Source organism: Sciurus vulgaris, assembly GCF_902686455.1.
Source record: "Sciurus vulgaris genome assembly, chromosome: 1".
NCBI classification, from domain to species: Eukaryota; Metazoa; Chordata; class Mammalia; order Rodentia; family Sciuridae; genus Sciurus; species Sciurus vulgaris.
The window spans coordinates 169,449,037-169,473,720 of NC_136461.1; the positions used below are offsets into that span (position 1 = coordinate 169,449,037).

At 35.4% G+C, this 24,684-nt stretch overlaps 1 protein-coding gene across 2 annotated transcripts in view; it reads left to right on the forward strand.

The window, feature by feature from the left end:
• DPY19L4 (dpy-19 like 4) overlaps positions 1–24,684 on the forward strand; it is a 75,925-nt gene that overhangs the window by 47,915 nt on the left and 3,326 nt on the right. For both annotated transcript variants that reach the window (XM_079116958.1, XM_079116959.1), the window contains 7 exons: positions 2,407–2,565; positions 4,050–4,169; positions 9,782–9,902; positions 12,885–12,941; positions 14,021–14,103; positions 17,168–17,300; positions 23,924–24,082. In XM_079116958.1, coding sequence (XP_078973084.1) covers positions 2,407–2,565; positions 4,050–4,169; positions 9,782–9,902; positions 12,885–12,941; positions 14,021–14,103; positions 17,168–17,300; positions 23,924–24,082 — 832 coding nt within the window. The remainder of the gene's footprint in view (positions 1–2,406; positions 2,566–4,049; positions 4,170–9,781; positions 9,903–12,884; positions 12,942–14,020; positions 14,104–17,167; positions 17,301–23,923; positions 24,083–24,684) is intronic.

Below are 24,684 nucleotides of genomic sequence, written 5' to 3' on the forward strand. Positions count from 1 at the left end.
AGGCTGGGTGTAATCAGTCGATCTGGGGGTCCTGGTGGCAGGGAGCAGTCAGTTGATGTGAGGGCCCCGGAGGCAGGGAGTCATCGGTTGGGCTGAGGGATCCTGGAGACCAGGCTCCGTCACTCCGGCCAGGGTCCTACAGGTTCTGGCTGTTGTCTTAAAATGGTGGCATCCATATGTAACCAAACCTGCAGGTACTGTGACAGTGAACTTCCAGGCAACAGCAGGCAGCTGGTGCTCCACTGGTGGTCTGTGGTCAGTCTGCTCACTGCCATTGGACAATCAGGAGGTGAAGCTTGGGTGGTGGGTGATTGGTAGGTGAAAGGCTGGTGATGGAAAGGTAGGCAAATGGTGGATGGTAAGCGCCAGACAGTGAGCAATCTGACTCAAGAAGAAGTTGATATGTTGGTAGATTTTTCTAAAGGTGCAGTCATCATAGGTGCAAGGTTTTGGTTGGTTTCATTTATTTATTTTTGGTACTGTGCATTGAACTCCAGGGACACTGGACCACATCCCCACCCCTCTTTTTTTTTTTTTTTTTTTAAGTTTGAGACAGGGTCTTGTTAAGTTGCTTAGGGCCTTGCTAAATTGCTGAGAGTGGCTTTTTTTTTTTTTTTTTTTTTTTTTTTTTTTGTGGTGCTGGGGATTGAACTCAGGGCCCTGTGCTTGCAAGGCAAGCACTCTACCAGCAGAGCTATATCCCCAGCCCTGAGACTGGCTTTGAACTTCCAGTTCTCCTGTCTCAGTCTTCTAGGTCTCTGAGACTGAAGGTGTGTGCCATAATGCCTGGTGCTGAAGATATTTTGATAGTAGCCTCTTGAAGACAGCTGTGTCTAAGCTGGGTGTGACCGTGTACACCTGTAATCCCAGCAGCTCGAGAGGCAGGAGGATTGCAAGTTTGAGGCGGTTTAGTAATGCCCTCAGCTACTTATTGAGACCTTATCTCAAAATAAAGACAAAAAAAGGGCTGAGACTGTGGCTCAGTGGCTGAGTGCCCCTGGGTTTAATCCCTGATACCAAAAAAAAAAAGACAGCTGTGTCTGATACATTGTTAAACTTTAACCTTTTGTCCTAATTTCAGTGATTTTTGAAATAGACATTTTCAGTTCATTGAGCACTCCTACATGTCACTTCATGTCTTACCTCTTTACCCAGAGATAGGAATTGAGGATTGGAGGTCAGAGATGGATTAGAAGTAAGGATACAGATAAAAATACATGTAACTAGGAGTGTTCTTGATCATATTTAGCCTTAGGGTCAAAAAGTTTATCTTGATTCCTATGGCTCAAAGGACTATAATTCAAATTTTATAATTTTTGTCTTATTAAATAGATAGCCCTGTTTAAAATGGGTGCTTTTGAGTTATGATAATCAGTATAGAATATGGCTGTTGAGTCGATATAATATGAACCATATTTGTAATTGTAATTTTCTAATAGCCATATTTAAAAAGATAAAAAGTAATTAATTGTAATAATATATTTTACTTAATTCACATAAAACATTATTTTAATGTATAAGCAATATAGAAATTGTTAGTCATTTTGTTCTTTTTTCCATTTTTTTCTTTGAAATCCTCAGTGTATTTTCGTATTTAAAGTATCTCTCAATTTTAATTAGCCATATTTCAAGTGTTCATTAGCCACATGTAGCTAGTAGCTGTCATATTGGTCAGTGCAGACGTAGAGGTTGGTGTTTTAGTCAGCTTCTTCACTGCTGTGACCAAAAGACCTGAAGAAAAATTAGAGAAGTTTATTTGGGGCTCATAGTTTCAGAAGTCTCAATCCATAAATGCCTGACTCCATTGCTCTGGGCTTGAGGTAAGTCAGAACATCATGGCAGAAGGGCATGATAAAGGAACACAGCTCAGGACATCACATCAGGAAGCAGAAAGAAAGAGCTCTCCTGACCACAACAAAATATAATGACCCAATGACCCACCTCCTCCAGCCACACCCTACCTGCTTTCAGTTACCACTCAGTTAATCCCTATCAAGGAATTAATTCACTGATTGTGTTAAGGTTCTCATAACCCAATCATTTCACCTCTAAATCTTGCATTGTCTCACACATGAGCTTTTGGGGAACACCTAATAGCTGAATTTTTTGTTGTCTTCTGGATAAAAATAGAAATCATAACTCCTCCCCAAATGTATTGGGCCTTAGAGATGGTTACCTTACTTGGTAATAAAAAGAAGCTGTTTTACATTTGTTAGAGCAGTTTTGATGAAAGCATGTGCTTTTTTTAATGTTATCTTTATTTATAAAAGATGGAACTTTATCTTTGTAAGTTAATTGACTTAATAAATATGTTTTGTCTATTTCTATTAAGATTTTTAAAAGTACTTTTATATCCAGTAGCTTAAACAACTGAAGTTTTAATATCATGCTTTTTGTCTTCTATAGGAATTTTACGATGAATTGGCTCCTCTGTCAAGAGTCTCTCCAGGCACCATCTCAAGATTTTTTTTTGCGATTGACACAATCTTCTTTATTACCATTCTATATTTTGGTCTTAATAATTTGTCTTCTTTCTATGACACAAGTTATTATTAGGAGAATTAAGTAAGTTCTGAGAATTAATCACACTATGGAAATATGTGATACTTTATTTATTTAGGTACTGGAGATTGAACCAAAGGTTGCTTAACCTCTGAACCACATCCCCAACCTTTTTTATTTTTTATTTTGAGACAGGGTCTCACTAGGTTGCTTCGGACCTCACTAAGTTGCTGAGGCTGGCTTTGAACTTGCTATCCTCCTGCCTCATCCTCCCGGGTTGCTAGGATTGTAGGCGTGTGCCACCACACCCAGCTAAAATATCCTTTCTGTATGTATGTGGGTGTGTGTTTTCTGGTACTGGAGATTGAACTCAGGCCCTTGTGCATGCTGGCTAAGCACACTGTGCTCTAGACCCTACCCCTGTTTTTCCTTTTTTTTTTTTTTTTTTTTTTTTTTTTAAAGAGATGAGATTTTCCTGTCTTGTCCAGGCTGACCTTCAATTCCTGGGCTTAAGTGGTCCTCCTGCCTCAGTCTCCTGAGTAGCAGGGACTATAGGTGTGTACTACAGTGTCCCTTTAGTTCTATATTTGGTTTAGAGCTTTCAATTTTGTTTTCTCTTTATTGGTCATTATTAGTTGACTAGAAAAACTCATGTTTAGTCTTATACATTTAGATACATAGAGTCTAGATTGCCTATAGAAATAATAGGTTAAATTTTTATAGACTCAATTAGTAATTTATTCAGATTTTTATTAATGATTTCTTCTACTTAATTGAAATGAACTAGTATAAGTGATTTTAAATTGTCATAGTGTTTATCATGTTTGAAAGATTTTGTATAATTTCTTGATTTTAAGATCTTAATTATATTGTTATTTAACTGTTGGGTTAGTGATCATTAGTTGAGTCATAATTGATCTTGGGAAAGGAACCTAAAATTCATATATTGTCTGAAAATTCATACACAGTCTTCACAGAGTCAGTTGTCTTTGGGCTCTAAAAGGTATTAGCAAAGAAGTGGAGATACATGCTAGATATTTGACTAGCAGAATAGACTTTCAAATTTTGAGGACCATCTCTTTTGTTTGTTTTTTGTGGTACTGGGGATTGAACCCAGGAATGCTCTACCATTCATCTACATCCCCAGCATATTTTATTTTTTATTTTGAGACAGAGTCTCAGTAAGTTGCAAAGGGTGGCCTCAAACTTGTGATCCTCCTTCCTCAGCCTCCCTCCCTAATTGCTGGCATTATAGGTGTGTACCACTGCACCTGGCCACCTATACTTTTTTGTTATAAAGAATTTTAAATTGGGGGCTGGAGTTGTGGCTCAGTACTGGAGCACTTGCCTTACATGTGTGAGGCACTGGGTTCAATTCTCAGCACTGCATATAAATAAATGAATAAAAAAAGGCCCATCAACAACTAAAAAACAAATTAAAAGTTTAAAATTTCAGGTATGGCTTTCAAAGATAATAAACAGTGTGTCTTTGATTTTTCAAATATATATTCTAAAGGTAATAAAAAACACATTTCCTTTCTATTAAGTGGTAAGTCCCTGAAAGAAACTGTTACTCTTGAAGATGGACGAATTGGAGAAAGGCCAGAAATAATTTATCATGTAATTCATACTATTTTATTGGGATCTCTTGCAATGGTTTTAGAAGGGTAAGTGTACTTTATCTGTTTGTTTTTACAAAGATTGTTCTTTCTAATGGTAAAAAGTGGGCATGTTCAAGAATACATTTTTAAAACTTTATAATAACTTAAAACCGGTCAATTTTCTTAGTATAACTGGAGTTTGCATTGATCTTTATGGTACAGTGAACTCTTGTTTCATTATTCATTCATATATTCAGAAATCATTGAATGTTTCAAGGTCCTCACTGTGCTAGGTGCCGGAGGCATGATGGTAAGCAAAAGTGGACACACTGTCTCTAACCTTATGTCCTAATGGAGGTGAAAGATGTTAATCATACAAAATTTGAATTATAAGATGATGATTAAAGGAGAGGTAAATGGTAATGTGAGAACACTTAAAAACCTGAATTTGGCTTGAAGAGATCAGAAAGACTCTCTAAGGAAAAGATGCTGAGTTGAGACCTGAGGGGTAAGAGTGAACTTGGTAAACAGAAGAGGGAAGAGTATTTCAGGAAGAAGGAATAACATGCCACACTCTGCAGTAGGAAGGAGCATGGCACATTGTTGGGAAAGATGAAAAGGGGCTTAGAGTGGCTAAAGTGCAGTGAGTATGCAGTAGGACTTGTTGAGGACTTCAGGATTGTTGTTTGTTTCTTTTATCCTTTTACTCTCCTCATTTTTTAAAAAAATTGCTTTTAAATGGCAAATTAACTCTTAGTGAAATACGGGCGGGATTCCATTTAATGTTCAAGAAGATAGACTATTTCCATTTCATTTGCTTGATAATTTTAATGTTCTGTATGCCTTCATAAATTTGTTATAGCAAATCAGTATCTATATGCAGTCATGTATCACTTATCATTTGAATACATCCTAATAAATGCATTGTTACATTGTGCAAATTCATAGAGTGTGCTTACACAACCTAAGAGTAGTATAACTTCTATGGTGATATATTATTGGACCACTGTCATAAACATAGTCTATCATTAACTAAAACATCACTGTGCAGCATGTGACTGTATTAATATTCATATATGCTGTGTCATAGTTATTTAGGGGTTTAAATGCTGGAAACATACCTCACCCTGTTTATTTTTAATTTTAATTTTCAAACTCCTCTTATATCTGATTCTATTAAAAATATCACACCAACTTGTTAATAAACTTAATCAAAACATGTTGAATGAGTGAGCAGGGTACAGTGGTGTATGCCTTTAATCCCAGCCACTTGGGAGACAGAAGCAACAAGATTGTAAGTTCAAGGCCAACCTTAGCAGTTTAGTGAGACCCATCTCAAAATTAAAAAAGACTGGGGTTATGACTCAGTGGTAGAGTGCGTCTGGGTTCAATCCCCAGCAAGAAAAAAAGAACATATTCACTGAGCAGAAGTTTTTAGATTTCTAGTAGCAGTCACTCTTAGCAGTGTTGAGAGGTATAAAAATATATAAGATGGAATTCCTCTTCTCCAGAAGCTCATACTCTAAGAGGGTAAATGCAGCCTTCAGGAGTCCCTATATCCACCCTTACTTCTGATACCAACTGCAATTTTGTGGATTCCCAAAAACTACTTTCAGGTTGAGTAACTCACTAAGATTTACAGAACTCAGAAAAGTTGTTATATTCATTGTTATGGTTTATTACAGCAAAAGGATAAAGATTACAGTCATTCATAGGAAATAGGCATACAGGATAGGATCCAGAAGACACCAGGGCACAGAACACCAGTTGTCATCTCCTAGTGAATTTGTGCAGACAGTGCCTGTTTTTCTCAAGAACAGTGTATGGCAAGAATGTAGAAACACAGAATACTGTCAATCTCGGGAACTCAAGTAAGCTGTTGTTCAGTTTTTACTGGGGCCTAGTCACAAATACTGTGGTTTACTATCTGTGTCTGACCTGAGCTTCTAGTCCCTCCAGAGATTAAACTGATACTATGTGGCCTAGGGCCCCCACCATAAAATCATATTGCTGGCATAAATTCTCAGGTTTGACCCAACATCCCAGTTAAACAGATACTCTAGGCAGACAAGATGTTAGTTACCTCCTAGGAGTGAAAAGCAAACAGTCACATCTCTTCTTCAGGCAAGATTAATCCTTTACTAGTGCGCAGTAAGTTAGAAGCATGAAAATAAGTATAAAGAAAATACATAGGGGCTGGGGTTGTGGCTCAGTGGTAGACTGCCCGCCTAACTCACGGAGGCTCTGGGTTCAATCCTCAGCACCGCATAAAAATGAGTAAAATATTCTGTCTATCTACAACTAAAAAAAAAAAATTAACAAGAAAATACATGAGGCTTTTTGCATATTAAGTAGTTATTCTCAAATTGTAATTCATACCAGGATATCTCATCTCTTTATTTCTTTTTTTTTCCTGTGATGTTGGATTGAACATAGGGCCCCACCCATGCTAACTCTACTACTGAGCTGTACCCACAGCACTCACCATTTTTTTTTTTTTTTTTTTAAATGAAAGAGGGAAATGTTACCATCTTTAGAAGTTTCTAGCCTTTTTTAAATAAGGAATGGGTCTCACTGTGTTGACCAAGTTGGCCCAAACTCTTGTGCTCAGGCTATTTTCCTGCCTCAGCCTTCCAAGTAGCTGGGACTACAGGTGCCACCATGCTAGACTACATTAATGATTTTTCAGCAGAAAGTATCTTATAGTTGTTTGAAAAAGATTCATCCAGCATTTGGTTGAATTGGAGGAGAGTATAAAGACAAAAGATAGGAATGTTACTATTATAATAAAATGGTATGGAAGGGAAGGATACTTTCACTTCCATGGAGTTGGCATGAATCAGTGGGTTTGGCACCAATGGACTGATCTCTAGAGCAGAGATATATTGTGTTCCAGGGAATGTTGTATGCATATAACTCAGTGTGAATGGTGCCCTCTTTTGCCATCGAGCAATGCTAGTATTGATTCTGGCTAACTGGAAGAGCAGGTTGATATTTCCAAAAATGATGAAGTTGGGAGGAGATATTGGTTGACCCCCAGGAAATGAATGCAGTTCCTTTCTTCACCAGTATGTATTCTTATGTCTGCTGCTTCTCTCAAGGCTTGGGTTATGATTCACTTTGTGTGTGTGTGTGTGGTGCTGGGGGTTAAACCCAGACCTCACTCATGCTAGGCAAGTCCTCTATCTTTGAGTTATACCCCCAACCCAGGATTTATCTTCATTTAACTATATTCATCTCAAATTAGTCATTTCACTTTTACCTAACCCTAGACTTTATGTAAAATTTCTTATGCCTATTTCCTATTTGTTTCCCCTGATATATATATATATATATATATATTTTTTTTTTTTTTTTTTTTTTTTTTTAATTCGTGTACTGTAGTTGTACATACCCCTGTTTGGTTTCATTTCATTTTGAAAAAGAGCTCCTTGAGGGCTATAGCCTTGTTTTTCTTCTTTTCTGTTACTTTGGTTAGCTTATAGTACATGATCAATCAATGTTTATTATTAAATAAATGATTTTTTTTTTTAATTTCATAGTTGTGCTGTGTGATAGTTGACATTTATATCTAACCTCACAGTCTTCTTCTAGTCTTATGTGAGTTTAACACCAACAAGGATCTGGTTCTCCTTATTAATTTCCCAAGTTAATTCTAGGTCTTCCTCTTCCATCTTCAGTTTTTTCCATTTCCTCTGAAGATAGGCTCTTTTTGTATTCTTTATCACCTGCAACATAAAGTAATATACTTTCTTTTATTTATACAAGTTCATTTTTTAATTTTTTTTTTTTTAGTTGTTGATGGACCTTTATTTTATTTTTGAAATTTATTTGTATGTGGTGCTGAGACTCAAACCCAGTGCCTCATGCATGCTAGGCAAGCGCTCTACCACTGAGCTACAACCCCAGCCCAAGTTCATTTTTTTCGTACACCTGTTTTTTCATCTTTTTTAATTTAAGAGCCTCATTATAAGTCATTGGGAGTATTTGTTTTATTTTTTAGTACTAGAGACTACTGAGAGACTGAGATATATCCTCACTCCTTTTTATTTTTTATTTTAAGACAGGGTCTTGCTAAGTTACTAAAGGCTAACCTCAAACTTGTGATCCTCCTGCTTCAGTCCCCTAAGTAGCTGCAGCCAGTATAGATCCTTGCTTTTTAAAAAATTAATCTCAAAAGTAGACTATAGGGGGAAGGGGAAAAAAATAACAGAATGAATCAAACAACATTGCCCTATGTAAATTTATGATTACACAAATGGTATGCCTTAACTCCATGTACAAATAGAAAAACAACATGTATCCCATTTGTTTACAATAATAATAAAAAAAGTAGACTATAATAAACTCAAATAATATAGAAATACATGAAGTAAAAAATTAAAAATCCCACTTTCCAGGCATTATATCATGTATCTACATTTAACAGAAGTAAAAGCAAGCTGGACTTGGTGGCACACACCTGTAGTCCCAACAACTCAGGAGGCTGAGACAGGAGGATCCCGAGATCAAACCCAGTCTCAGCAACTTAGCAAGGCCCTATTATTTATATCTATTGAAGGACACAGGATTTTTCAAAATTAAAACAATAGCACATGCTACACTTAAAACCATTGCATGTGTATCTTTATATGCTTATGCTAATATGTCTATAGGCTAGATTACAGAAATGGCATTGCCTATTTTAGGATGCTTTAAATTTTTTATAAATTCTCCTGAATTTATTTCTGAAAAGTAAGTTAGCTGGGTGCTGTGGCGCATACCTATAATCCCAGCAACTCGGGAGGCTGAGGCAGGAGGATCTCGAGTTCAAACCCAAACTCAGCAACTTAGCGAGACCCTGAGCAACTCAGTGAGACCCTGTCTCTAATAAAATATTTTAAAAGGGCTGAGGATGTGACTTGGTGTTAAGTGCCCCTGGGTTCAATCCCTAGTAACAAAAAAAAAGTAAGAGTTGTATTCTCCCCCTCCCTGACGCCCATTTATACAATCATCTATAACCTCATCCGACATTTAAAAGCTACTATGGTATCCACTTACTTGTTTATTTTCCAATACAATGGCCTTCAAGACTGGGGGAAAGAAAAAAGAAATGAATAGCTGATAAGAATGTCATTTTTAATGATATTTTAATTTTATTTTTAAATGAACAACTAATAATTTTATGTATTTATGGGATAAAACGTGACATTATAATAAACATATACATTGTGGAATGATTAAAAAACGTTTTATTCTCTCTAGGAGTACAATTTTTCTACACCCGCATCAATATAAATGCTTTTATTTTATACTCAGTAACTCACATGTTTTATTATTTAAGAACTGGGCGACAATCTGTTGGTAAATATTTTTCTTTTTTGGCACTGGGAATTGAACCCAGGGTTGTTTTACCACCAAGCTACATCCCTGCTCTCTTTTTTTGTTATTTTGAGTCAAGTTCTCACTAAGTTTCTTAGGGCCTCACTAAGTTACTAGGCCTGGCCTTGAGATCTTCCTGTCTCAGCCTCCCAAATTGCTATAATTTTTAGATGTGTACCATAACACCTGTGCCAACTAAACTTTTTCATTCTCCCTTAATGTTTTGGTATTTTCATGGGTAATAGGAAAGAACTTAGAAAAGTCAGATAATGATGATTGTAGGATGTCTTATATATTACTTTTTTATTTTTTTCTAGCCTGAAATATATTTGGACTCCTTATGTGTGCATGTTAGCAGCATTTGGTGTATGTTCTCCTGAACTTTGGATGACACTTTTCAAGTGGCTTCGATTAAGAACTGTACACCCAATATTGTTGGTGAGCCATTGTTACTTTGTGTAAATACTTGTTTCTTTTCCAGTTGTGTAAAATCAAATACTAATAAATAGAAACCACATTGAATACAATCCAAAATAGCCTGAATAAGTCACATAATGACTTCCAGGTGGAAGAACAAGTCCTATGAAAAACATTTTATTATAATTTCTGATTATAAAATCAATGCATTTCAGTCTATACAACCTAAAAAATACAAGGTAAAAACTCAATGAACCAGTGTTATGAGAAGCCATCAGGAATTATTTTTTTCTCTTTTTTCCCTAACTACTCTTGAGCTGAAAGGAATTAAATTTTTTAGACTTATTTTATTTTTGTGGTATTGGGATTGAACTCAGAGCCTCACACACATTAGGAAAGCACTCTGCCTCTGAGCTACATCCTCATACATCCTCAGCATTGTTTTTTGGAGACAGGGATTTGCTAAGTTGCCCAGGCTGGCCTCAACTTTCAAAGTAGCTGGAATTACAGGTGTGTGCCACCATGCCCTGCTCAAAAAAAATTAAAGGTAATGTGTTGGTGGTCTTTATTTTTAAGAGACAGGATCTTTCTGTGTTGCTTAGACTGATTCCAAATTCCTGGAATCAAGTGATTCTCCTGCCTTAGACTCCCAAAGAACTGAACTACAGGTTCATGCCACCATCACACCTGCCTTTAATTTTTATAAGATCTTTTTTGGTTTGATTTCGAGCTATGGTATTTTTTTATTCTACTGAGACATTTTTATTGTGCCTGCTATATGCTTGGCAAAAAAAAAAAAAAGATAAAACATAGTTAGCATGGAGGCTGTTGGTTCTGTCCCCAACATCACACAAAAAAGTATTCATAGGGTGCTATTAGAACATAGAGAAGGGCTATTTATTTCATTTATTTTTAGGGATTCAAGGTGACTTTCCAATTTGAAATTTGAAAGATGATGAATTCTGAGGCAAAGGAAAGGTATTCATGGTAGAAGGAATAAACAGGAAGGTAAAGACATGATGCAATCAAAAGAAATAACGGGGCAAAAAAAGTTAGTCTTGTTGACATACAGCATGAGGTAAGGGTGGTCAAATGATGAGATTATGGTGGCCTTCATTGTCATACCATGGAGCTTGGTCTTTAAGAGGCAGTAGGAGGGCACTGAGATTTTTATGCCTCATAGGAAGTAAGAGTCAAACATATTTTCTATTACCTCACTCTTAAAATTCTTTAAGGATAGGCTTAAAGGTGACAAGACCCAAGTCTAAAAGGAGGCCATGTGGATGAAAGTAAGATAAGTGTCAACTTATTGAATGTTCACTGTGTGTCAGATTCTGTTTTGAAGCATTTCATGTGGTATTCAATGCTAGGTTTTATTATCTCTATAGAGAAAGAAACTAAATTGGTTAAATAACTTGTTTAAGACAATATAACTTCTATATGTAAAACCATGATTCACTTCCAGGTTTTTGAATTCCAAAACCCATTTGAGAGCTGGTTACAATGATGCATGTCTATAATCCTAGCAACTCAGGAGGCTGAGGCAGGAGGATCACAAGTTTGACACCAGCCTCAGCAATTTAGCTAGACCCTAAGCAACTTAAATTTTTAAAAATAAATAAATAAAAAGAACTAGTTATATGAACTCAGTGGTAAAGTGCTCCTGGGTTTAAAGTACTGGTGCCAAAAAAATAAAATAAAATAAGCCTATTTATATTATTGCCACATTGACAAAAGAAAAATACTGTGCTATATTGGAGTAAAAAAGAAAGTAGTTAGAAAAAGATTAATAAAATTCAGTGCTTGATTAAGTACTGGGGGAATGAACTGTGTGAAGTGGCACATGCCTGTAATCCTAGCAGTTTAGGAAGCTGAGGCAGGAGGATTGCAAATTCAATGCCAGCCTCAGGAATTTTAGCAAGGCCCTAAGCAATAAAAACAAAAAATAAAAAGACCCTATATAAAAAATAAAAAGGTCTGGGATGTTGCTCACTATTAAAGTACCCTGGGTTAAATCCCTGGTACCCAAAAAAAAAAAAAAAGAAAAAAAAAATGGGGGAATGAGAAAGAAGTAGAAATCATGAATATTTTCTAGGTTTCTGATTTGTATGACTGTGGCTCATGGATCATTAGGTTAACAACAGACAAGGGACAACAGGAATAACTGGTTTTGGTAGGAACATGAGTTATGTTTAATAATAATCATGTTATATTTTGCCAGTCTTATTCCCAAAAGAATTTATACATTCTTCTTTTAACATAGTAGTATATTAATACATTTTTTTAGCTATTTTTTCTGTTATTTTATTCTTCCCCTGATACTGGGGATTGAACCCAGAGGCTCTTTACCACTGAGCCACTTCCCCAGCAAAACTCCCCATCCCATTTTTTTGAAACAGGGTCTCACTAAACTGCTTAGGACCTTGCCAAATTGCTGAGGCTGCCCTTGAGTTTATAATCCACCTGCCTCAGCCTCCCAAGTTGCTGGGAGTACAGGCATGTGCCACCACACCCAGCTCATTTTCTCGTTGTTGTTAGCTCTTCATGGAGCAGTTCAGAATTCCTTGCAGGCTTTTTTTTTTTTTTTTTTTTTTTTGGGGTGCTGGGGATCGAACCCAGGACCTTGTGCTTGCAAGGCAAGCACTCTACCGACTGAGCTATCTCCCCAGCCCCCCTTGCAGGCTCTTAATGGCATAAGTCCCTGGCAAATTTTCAAATATTGATTCACAATTTAAAATACTATTATGAGCATCACTGTTTTTATGCTCTGCTATATATAATATGTAGTAAATATGTATGTCTCACTTTACTTCCTCATTAATAGTTTTGAAACTCATTAATTATCCCTCATCCCACTTTGTGAACTCAATTCCATCCTGGCTTCACTTTCTGTTGTTGAAATTTTTATAACTATAAGGATATTCAGTTGATCATAGAGTCATTGCTAGTATCTCTAAAGTATACTCATATTTACCGATAACCCTTTTTGCTTTGATATTTCAGGCTCTTATTTTGAGCATGGCTGTGCCCACTATAATAGGTCTAAGTTTATGGAAAGAGGTAAGAAAACCAAATGCTTACATTACTAAAATGTACATGGTGATGATTTTTTTTTTTTTTTTTTTTTTTTTTTTTTTTTTTGATACCAGGATTAAACTTGGGGCACTTAACTACTGAACCACATTCCCAGCCCTTTTCATTTATTTATTTTGAGACAGTGTCTGGTTAAATTGCTTGTGGTCTTGCTAAGTTGCTAAGGCTGGCTTTGAATTTGCAATCTTCCTGCCTCCTCCTACCTCTGCTGCCCAAGTAGCTGGGATTACAGGCATGCACAACTGTGCCTGGCTGATGATAAATTTATATATGTCGGTAGGAAACGTCTATCAAGATACTATAACAACCAGACATGGTTGCAAATGCCAGTAATCCCAGCAACTGGAGTAACTGAGGCAGAAGGATAACAAGTTGAAAGTCAGCCTCAGCAACTTAGTGAAGCCCTATGAAATTTAGGGAGACCCTGTCTCAAAATAAAAAATAAGAACTGGGGGTATAACTCAGTGTTAGGGTGACCCTGGGTTAAATACTTGGTTAAAAAAAAATTATTCTAACAAAGCCTGATATAGTTACTAATGCTTTTTTTTTTTTTAGAGTCATGCTAGAAGGCCCAAAACATTTTTAGAATGCCATGTAGTTTAATAAGATTGTAAATTTAGTATATAATTGGCAAAGGAAATTGCTGAATAAGTAGATCTTAATGTTTAAAAATATTCCCTTCATTTTAATATCTATAATATAAATTTTTTGGCTTATCATACTGTAACATGAAACTACTTAACAGTAAACCTGCAATCTTTCTCTTGATTAGTATGTGTGCATAAAATACAGAATTGATGATTAATTGTTCAGTATTGATAAAATTTATTGAGTCTAAGCAATGCATCAACCATAAGATAATTATTTAGATTGAGAACAATGAGCAGGTCACTGAAAGAAAGCAAAGAGATCTATGACATTTTTGTCATGAAAACATTATTGTATTATTTGCCTCAAATTACTCTTTTAAGTCTTTCGAGGTACTTTGTAGCAACTATAAACTTTCTAGTTACTTACATCTTTTGGGGGTTTGTTTTGCATTTTAGTTTTTTCCAAGATTAATGACAGAATTAACGGAACTACAGGAATTCTACGACCCAGATACAGTGGAACTTATGACCTGGATAAAGTAAGAATTGAACTGCCCAAAACTGTTGTTAAACTATTAACTAATTATTGCATGCTACCTAATGGATTCAGGGGAAATAATGAATTAATTAATACTTTTCCAATTTCTCATAAAACTCAGCAATTCTATCACCATGTTTTTTAGGCATACTTAGTGTTAATTGGACTTTGTAATTCTGTAGTCTAATGAAACTTACCTCTATGGATTTGAAAATACATTGATAAGTGAGATTAGAGACTTCCACCACTAAAGACCTAGAAATATGGAATAAAAAGGAACTGATATCATTTTATTTAAACATTTTTAAATAAAATGTTAAAAAGCATCAAGAAAATGCTTCTTTTACTGTTGGCTGGAGGTGAATGGGCAATAGATTGCTGGTCTTAGTTACTAGGGGGTTTATATTTTAATTCTTAAGCAGAACAGGTGGTGTGGTCTTGGCCTCTAGAAGCAGAGAATTGGAATTGAGACCCCTCCCTTAACACGGGTATATATAACCCAGGGACTCAAAAGATTACACTGTCAAAAGATTTCACTGTCAGTGAAAGAATCTAATAGCAAAATATCCGCCAAGTGATAAGTATCTCTCTCTTGGCTTCAACTCTCAGTCAAAAAAATTTTCCTTCTAAGTTTGTAGTAAAGGATCTGAATTCATTTGGACTTACAGTTTAAAATTATACTTTTCTAATCCAGGAAATCCCAATCAAGAAATTGGCTTTAAAACTCATACTGGGGGTGCCACGTGAGGCACATGACACATATCTGTGATTCCAGGGATTCAGGAGGCTGAGGAAGGAGGATCACGGGTTCAAAACCAGCCTCAGCAAAATTAGCAAGATCCTGTCTCAAAATTAAAAAATAAAAAGAACAGGGATGTTGTTCAGTGGTTAAGCACTCCCTGGGCTCAATAATCCCCAGTTCAAAGAAAAAAGTGGTCCTGGGTTTATCTAGGATATCTGATACATCCCCAGCTCAGGCCACACAAGATTTCATAAGTTGCATGAAGGCTAACTCTAAAATTACAAAACAGATGAAGTAACAACTCCACACAGCAGGTATCAGCTAATATTTGTGATAAATAGAAAGATTAGACCTCTGCCAATTTTTGAAAATAAAATTTGTGTCATTCAGTGTTTGCTGTGTAACAGACTGCCACAAAACTTTTTGGCTTATAAGCAATAAACTTTTATTATTTGGCACAATTTTCAGCAATGGTAACAGTGGAGAAGTTTCTCCTGGTCTGGCCCAGCTCAGGCGGGACTGGATAGTCTGGTATGACCTCTTTCACATGTCTGGTATTGACTAGGCTAAAGGGATCAAATTAATTTGGCCATAATTCTAGTAAATTAAGATGGGCTTGTTCATAAGGTAGTAGTTGTAGAGTTATCAAGAGCAACAAGAGAGGGCAAGTTTCAATGTCAAATGTGTTTTAAATCTGTACCTATGTTATGTTCGTTATTTTCCAATTGGCTAAAGCAAATCACATGACCAAGACCAGCATTCCCTTCATGATCATGACTGTAGACTATAAAAAGAGGACTTGTTATATCCATTTTTTTTTTTTTTTTTTTTTTGTGGTGCTGGGGATTGAACCCTATATCCATTTTTATAATCAGCCTATCCCATGGTTGGAAGCTATAAAATAATTACATTGAAATTATTAAAGTACAAACAAAGAAATAAAAATATCAAAAAGGAATGAAATGCTGAAAAAAGTTCAGGAAAATATTTGGAAAAAAGACAAAAGATGTTTTTAGAAATAAGGAATCAATTTATAGAATAAGTATGTAGAAATGAGAATAGGTCTTTGTAAGGTCTTACTGTGTATAAAACTTTTTTTTTTTTTTTTTTTTGGTACTGAGGAGTGAACCCAGGGTCGCTTAACCACTGAGACACATCCTCAGCCCTTTTTTGTATTTTATTAGAGACAGAATCTTACTGAGTTTCTGAGGCTGGATTTTAACTTGCTCTCCTCCTATCTCAACCTCCCAAGCTGCTGGGATTATAGGCGTGCGCCATCACACCTGGCAAAAATTACTTTCTTTACATCACCCTTAACTATTGCTCATTAATACTTTTTGTGAATTGTACTTACAGTGAGGGTACACTGACTGTACAGTCTTGTGTGGTCATTAAAAAAAAAAAGAACTCACATCTATGTTTGTGATTTACCATATTTTCAAAAATGTAACAAAGGTCTGGACAGTTGGATGTTTTTCTGGGGTGTAATTGTTTTTGTCTTTGTATTTCCTCACTAATGAGTGATCCCTGAGCCCAGTGGCCAGGTGCCATTTCTTTGTTTTCAGAACTGGGTACTATGCCTAGAACATAGGTGGGTGCTCAATGTTAAATACATCAAGTGAGTGAATAAATTAAGGCAGACCTGGGGTACAATTCAATGGTAGACCACTTGTCTACCATGTGTGAGGCCCTAGGTTCTATCCCCAGCACTGGGAAAACAAATAAATGAATGCATGTATGTGTGCTTGCATTACAGCAGCCATTTAGGATCTGTTTGTAGGTTTCCCACCTTGTAAGTAGCATTCGTCTTGGCCTTTGGATTATGATTCAGGTTGGAGTGGTCCTACATGTGTTATCTGGAATCAGGTACATGAGCAAAAACAGGAAAGGAGTAGGAGTGTAGATGAATTTGGAAGGAGTTGTATTGTGGTGATTAATGTTTGCAAAAGATGAATTTGAGAATTTATAGTGTTACCACTGAACTAGCCACTGTACCTAAAATAGTATATTCTTGTCACTATCCATTTGTTCTGGATTATCTTTTAATAACATTATTGCCACCTGATGTAACTGTTTATTTTTATTTTCTCCCCTTTCTCCCTCTTTGAAAAAAAAAAAAACCTTAAATATTTAAGCATTCAGAACAGTGCTTGGCATATTGTAGATGCTGAGGTTTTAATGAATTCATAAATGAAAGGAAAACTGACATACAAATTTAAGTGTTATACATTGTAAGTTACTTGGTGTTTCAGAGTTGATATAAATTGTTGCTCTTAATAGTATACTTACTTTTTCATTGTGTGAATCTTTTGGTTCTTTGCAGAAGGCAAGCTCCAATTGCAGCTGTATTTGCAGGGAGTCCTCAGTTAATGGGTGCAATTAAATTATGCACTGGATGGATGGTGACAAGCTTGCCTCTTTACAATGATGACGATCTCCTCAAGAGAAATGAAAATGTAAGACATTTTAAATTTGATATTTGGGTCTTTTTTACAACTGTCTGTATTTTATATAGTTCTATAGTGATGTATATATTCCTAGTTAGCTAGGAAAATCCAAATAATTTTAGAAGAGATAATTCGTTTTAGTTTTTAAAAGCTGTATAATACATTTTTTTTAAACAAGAGGAAACCCAAAATTAAAATAGTAAGTTCTTTGTTTTATGAACAGTATTGATTTTTCCAGGAAAAACATTTAATTTTTATTAAGGAAAATGACATATAAAATTTCAGAAAGGGAAACTCTGTTTTGAAAATATCTTTGTTCTCTCTCTGGGCATGGTGATACACACCTATAATCCCAGCAGCTAGAGAGACAGAGGCAGGAAGATTACAAGTTTCAGGCTAGCCTCAGTAATTTAGCAAGGCCGTAAGCGACTTAATAAGACCCTCTCTCAAAATTAAAAATAAAAAGAGGATGTAGCTCAGTGATAATATGCCCCTGGGTTCAATCCCTAGCACCAAAAAAAAAGAAAAAAAAATATTGTTCCCAAATTGTTGAAAGAAAGCTGTCAATTAATGTCTTGATATATTTTGTTTGTCCCAAGCCAAGATTTTATTATTGATTATAAAAAAATAATTCTTTTTTTGATATGGGCTTTTATTAATAATTCAGTATAACATTAAAATGGTATCTAATTGTAGTTTAAAGAATATATTATTTTTTCCATATTTTTTATTGTTGCATTATAGTTGTACATAATGGTGGGATTTGTTTTTACATATTTATGAATGCACACAATATAACAATATAAATTGGCCAGTATCATTTCTCAGTATTTCTCCTTTCCTTCCCTCCTCTCTTCCCCTGGGAGTATATATTATTTTGAATGTTTGTTATAGTTTTAAATGACAACTTCATATCTGAAAATGAACCTGGATTCACAATATTCTGTTTTTCAGTTTGAGAAAATTTCATATAGTTTGTAAGTACTAAGAAGTATAAGCAATATAGAAGATAAGAATGCAGACTGTGAAATTAAATTGGACTCAAAAGCTTCTTCTCCCACATATTAGCTTTGGAACCTTGTGTATGCTACTGAACCTGGAAATAATATTAGTTTTCACTCCTAATTGTGAGAATTAAATGAGATGATGTGTTATGTATTAAAAGTTTGCTATTATTTTGTTACGTACTATTAAATTATAATTGTATATACATGCACATATATACATGTATACAAATTACAAAGGGGAGTTTGAAAACAAGAATAATCAGTTCTACCTATAGAAATCTTAAGAATTTATCATAAAGGTCATTTGTCTTGATGTGAGCCTTGAAGATTGAATGGAAACTTGTTTGGAAAAAGAATTCTTATGATTTGAGGCTGAAAAACTAACACAAAGTAAAGATTTTTTTTTTTTTTTTTTTTTGGTACTGGGGATTGAACCCAGGGGCACTTAACCACTAAACCACATTCCTAGGCCTTTTTATTTTTTATTTTGAGACAGGGTCTTCCTAAGTTGCTTAGGCCTTCCTAAGTTGTTGATGCTGGCCTTGAACTTGTGAGCCTCATGCCTTCTCCTGAATTGCTGGGATTATAGGCATCGTGCACCACTGCACCTGGCACAACTCAAGAAATTTATATGACCATGAAATTAGAAAATAAAATGAAGCCAAATTCTGCAAGGCCCGTAGTATTATGCTGACTTATTCTTGAAGCAGTGGGAGACATGAAAGATGTTTAGTAAGTTCGACAGTGGAATGATTTTTTTAAGAGTTAATTATGGTCTTAACTGAGAAAGCAGATTGAAGCAGGCAAAGGAGAAATCAAAGATGAAGAGATCTACCTGAGGGTGAATTGCCTGAGAGACAACAGCCATCTCTGATTAGTATTTTCTATACTTCAAAGATGTAGAATTGTTTAGGCAGAATAGTGACATATTCTTTTTTTTTTTTTTTTTTTGGCGGTGCTGGGGATTGAACCCAGGGCCTTGTGCTTGCAAGGCAAGCACTCTACCAACTGAGTTATCTCCCCAGCCCAGTGACATATTCTTGAACTTTATTTTCTGTAGACTTAAAAAAAATCTCCAGTTTTACTCCTTTTTTTTACATTTTTATAAATTTGTTTTAATTAGTTATATATAACAATAGAATGCACTTTGATACATTATATATAATGGTATATAACTTCTCATTCTTCTGGCTAAACATGATGTATAATCCCACCAGTCATATTGCTCTATATGCACATAATGGTAATAATGTCTGTTTTATTCTTTCCAATCTCCATAGCTCCTCCCCCCTTCAATCTCCTCTACCTAATCTAAAGTAACTCTATTCTTCCCTACTACCCCCCATTTTTGAATTAGCATCCGCATATCAGGCAAAACATTTGGCTTTAGTGTTTTGGGATTGGCTTATTTTGCTTAACGTGATATTCTCCAGCTCCATCCATTTACTGTCAAATGCCATAATTTCATTTGTCTTTAAAGCTGAGTAATAGTCCATCGTGTATACATACCACATTTTTTTATCCATTCATCTGTTGAAGGGCACCTAGGTTGGTTCTATAGTTTAGCTATTGTAATTTGAACTGCTATAAACATTGATGTGACTGCATCATTGTAATATGTTGATTTCATTTTATATTTTTAATATTTTTTAGCTGTTGATGGATCTTTATTTTATTCATTTATTTATATGTGGTACTGAGAATCGAAACCAGTGCCTCACACATACAAGGCAAGTGCTCCACCACTGAGCCACAACCCCAGCCCCTGCTGATTTTATTTTGCTTTTGCTGTTGATAGTACTTATTCCTAATGGAATTTCAGAATTTCTTGTAATTAGGTCAGAGTTAAATTTAACATTTTAGACTTTTAAATTTAATGGAACTTGGCTCTGAGAATAACAACCATGGTTTTTGTTTTGTTTTTATTTTTTCTAAACCTTTGCCTTTCTCTGTAATATCTGGTACATAGCAGGTACTAAATACATTCATTGATTAACCAAAATTCAAATAGAACTTCATAAATGAAATCATATTATTTAGATTAGACATTATCTCTATAGTGTATGACTAATCTTTGTGTAATTCCTTAAACCAGTGATTCTCAACCTGGGATGATTATGCCCCTAGGGAACATCTGGTGCAGTGTCTGGAGACACTTTGAGTTCTCACAACTGGAGGTGGGGTTCTATAGGCAACTAACTGGTAGAGACCAGGTATGCTGGTAAACATTCTACAATGTGTGGAGCAATCTCCCTTCTGTCTCAAAGAACTCTCTGGCCTGAAATGTCTGCAGTGCTAAGGTTGAAAAATTCAGCTCTAGGCTAGTAGTAATAATATTGCTATTACACAGTTGTAGGTTTTGGGGGTTTTGGGGTTTTATTTTTTAGCTTGTTTGTTTTGTTTAACTTGGTTTGTACATTATTATAGCGGGAACCTAGCACATGTTAGGCAAGTGCTGATCTATATCCCAGCCTTTTTAAAATATTTTAAGACAGTCGCACTGAGTTGCTTAGGCTGGCCTTGAACTTTCAATCCTTCTTCCTCAGCTTCCTGAGTAGCTTGGATTGTAGCTTGCCACAGTAGTGTTTTTTAATACCATGGTAGTCTGTTTTAGTTTTCTAAACTTAAATAAAATAAATATGTATATAAAATAAATATAAATGCAAGTAAAAATAAATAAACATGTATGTAAACAACTATCAGTAGATATAAACTGGATAAGATAGAATCATTCTCATTAAAATTTATTCAGCTTAACAAAATGAACAATTTCCTTTCGCTATATTAGCATTCTGTATAGCACAAATGTCAGTAGACATTGAACTTGAAAGGTACTAGACAGCCAGCAACCATAATACATAGTAGGCAGCTACTGAATATTCTGCAAACAGACTGGAATATTTTTTAATCACAACTTCAAATTTCAGTACTTTAAGGACAAATGGTATGTGATACTAATAGGGTTGGCAAAGTCATAATTAAAATGCCCTGGAATCCAGACAGGAATCTTAAGCATCCTTGCTCAGTATTGTGTGACAAATTATTTTTTACTTTCTTGTCTCTGTGTCATGCATAAAATGAGTATAAAAAAACTCTGATACATGTTAATAAAAAATTAAAGACCCTGTTACAACTCAGTAATTAAAAGATAGGTAGCCCACTTTAATAAAAGGGGAAAGAACTTTAGTAGACATTTGTCCAAAGTAGTAATTCAAATGGCTAATGAACATATGAAAAACCGCTCAATCTCATCAGCTGCCAGGGAAGTGCAATTAAAACCACGATTAGATACCACTTCAGACCTAGGAGAATAGCTAAAAATCAAAAAGAACAGGTAATAACAAGGGGAAAACTTGGAACCAAATTATTGTACCCTGCTGGTGGGAATATAAAATGTACAGCTGCTTTGGAAGCAAGTCTACCAGATTCTCAAAAAGTTAACCACAGAGTTACCACATGATCCAGCAATTTTTTTTTTTTTCTTGTGATGCTGGGGATTGAACCCAGGGTCTTGTACATGCAAAGCAAGCACTCTGCCAACTGAGCTATATCCCCAGCCTAGTGATCCAGTAATTCTACGTTCAGTTATATACCCAAGAGTAATGAAAACATGGCCACCCAAAAACTTATACACAAATGTTCATAGAAGCATTATTATAGCCTAAAGGTGGAAGCAGCTCAGATGTTTATCAGCTGATGAATGAATAAGCAAATATCTATAAAATAGGATAAGTCTTAGCACTGAAAGGGAGCAAAGCCCTGATACATGCTACAACATGAATGAATTTTGAAAACATTGTACTCAGTGGAAGAAGCTAGTCACACAGAAATACATACGTATGATTCCCTTTATGTGAAATGTCCAGAATAGTTACAGTAGAATATTGGGCTGACACTTGGCACGCACCAAGTTGCTTAGGATCTTGCTAAATTGCTGAGACTGGCCTTGAACTTGCAATCCTCCTGCCTCAGCCTCCCAAGTGGCTGGGATTACAGGCATGCACCACCATGCCCAATATAATCTTTACTTTTTAATGTATTTATTTCGGACTAAGTAGTTTTTCCTCAGAAAATTATTCTTAAGATCCTAAGTTTCTATATTCTATGGAACATAGTAGGGAGAATCTTGAGAAGTTTAAATGCACATCATTCAAGTAAACCTCGAAATTTTATTTCTGAACAGAAGTGATCTTAATCTTTAAACTCTCCAGTTACTATATTTTTATTTACTACACAGAGATCAAAGATTACAGCTGGATACAATAGTGCACACCTGTAATCTCAGTGACTCAGGAAGTTGAGGCAAGAAGATCACAAATCCCAGGTTCAACTTAGTGAGACTATCCCAAAATAAAAAATAAAACGGTGCAGTTAGTGGTAGAGCACCTTGGGTTCAATTCCCAGTACTGAAAAAAAAAATTACATTAATAGTAAATTTTAAAAAATTTATTAGTACATGTTAACAGGGTTTAGGGTGAATATTTCCATCCATGCATATAGGGTATGCTGATTAAATCCATCCTTCCTCCCAGCCTTCCTACACACTTCCTTTTCAAACTCTAGTAATCACTATTCTACTTTCAAGTCAACTTTTTTTTAGCTTTCCCGTGTGAGAGAGAACATACAATACTTGTCTTTGTGAATTTGGCTTATTTCAATAGTACTCTTTTTTTTTGGTTCTGAGGATTGAACCTAGAGGCGCTTAACCTCTGAGCCACATCCCTGGCCCTTTTTTATATTGTATTTAGAGACAAGGTCTCACTGAGTTGTTTAGGGCCTTGCTAAGTTGCTGAGGCTGGCTTTGAACTTAGGATCCTCCTGCCTCAGCCTCCAGAGCTGCTGGGATTATAGGCATGCCCCACAGTGCCCAGCTGAACAGTACTTTTTTTTTTTTCTTTCTTTTTTCTTTTTTGCAGTTTTAGGCGGATACAGTACCTTTATTTTATATTTATGTGGTGCTGAGGATGGAACCCAGGGCCTCACATGTGCCAGGTGAGCGCTCTACCACTGAGCCACAACCCCAGCCCCTCAACAGCACATTTTTAAAAAAAGCAAAATTCCACCTCTCCTGTCAGTGCCCCTAAATAACATTTTTGATTTTCTATGTTCCCTTCAAGTCTGGGTCTATGAACATCCTTATTTATATATGGTGGTTATCAGAATTGCATCATCATATGATTTCTAATTAGATTCCACATTATTTTTGCTCATTATTTTATATTTATGATCACTGTGATATATAAGTTTCGCAAGGGCAGAAATAAAATCTTATACTTTTATTTTCTATACATAGTGCATAGTACTAAGAACATAGTAGGTGATCAGTGTGTATAGTTTTTTGTTTCTTTGTTTCTTTTGTTTTGGTACTGGGGATTTAACCTAGTATACTTATCACTGAGCTAAATCCCCAGTCCTTTTTATTTTTTATTTTAATAAGAGCTCAGGCTAAATTGCTTAGCGCCTTACTAAGTCACTGAGACTGGCCTCAAACTTGGGATCCTCCTTCTTCTGCCTCCCAAATTACTGGGATTATAGGCATGCACCACCATGCCCAGCTTAGTATAGTTTTGATAAACAGGAGCTTACAATATCTTTTAAAGATTAGTTTTAATTATTTTCTTTCAGATTTATCAAATCTATTCAAAGCGATCTGCTGAAGATATTTATAAAATACTGACGTCCTACAAAGCTAACTATCTAATTGTGGAAGATGCTATCTGCAATGAAGTCGGAACCATGAGAGGCTGTAGGGTTAAAGATTTATTAGATGTTGCAAATGGCCACGTAAGTAAAAATTCAGAAAGGTTTTTTTTTTTTTTTTATAAAAATAACTTTATTTAAACTTACCTACAAATTTTATTTTTAGAACTGAACTAAGAGTATAATTGACTAATATAGTAATGGGAGTGCTTATTACAAGTAGTTTGAAATATTGGGGTTTTTTTGTGGGGGCAGGTCCTGAGGATTAAACACAGCCATGCTTTATCTGTGAGCTACTATCTCCCCAACCCTTTTTATTTTTGATTTTGAGACAGGGTCTTGCTCAGTTGCTTAGGGGCCCACTAAATAGCTAAGTCTGTCCTCAAACTTGCAGTCTTTCTGTCTCAGCCTCCCAAGTCCCTAAGATTATAAGGTGTGTGCTACCACATCTAGCTGAAGTGTATTTTTCAATGTACAAAGAAAAAAATGAGGCATTTTTTACAAAACAAAAAATATTTCACCAATACTCATTTATTCATTGCCTGTACTTGTGCATGTTTCAGTATTTGTTAACAAAAGATGGCATAATTTGATTTAAATAATGAGCTTTTTAAATATATGTATTTTTTTAGATGTTGATAGACCTTTATTTTACTCGTTTATTTATATGTGGTACTGAGACTCAA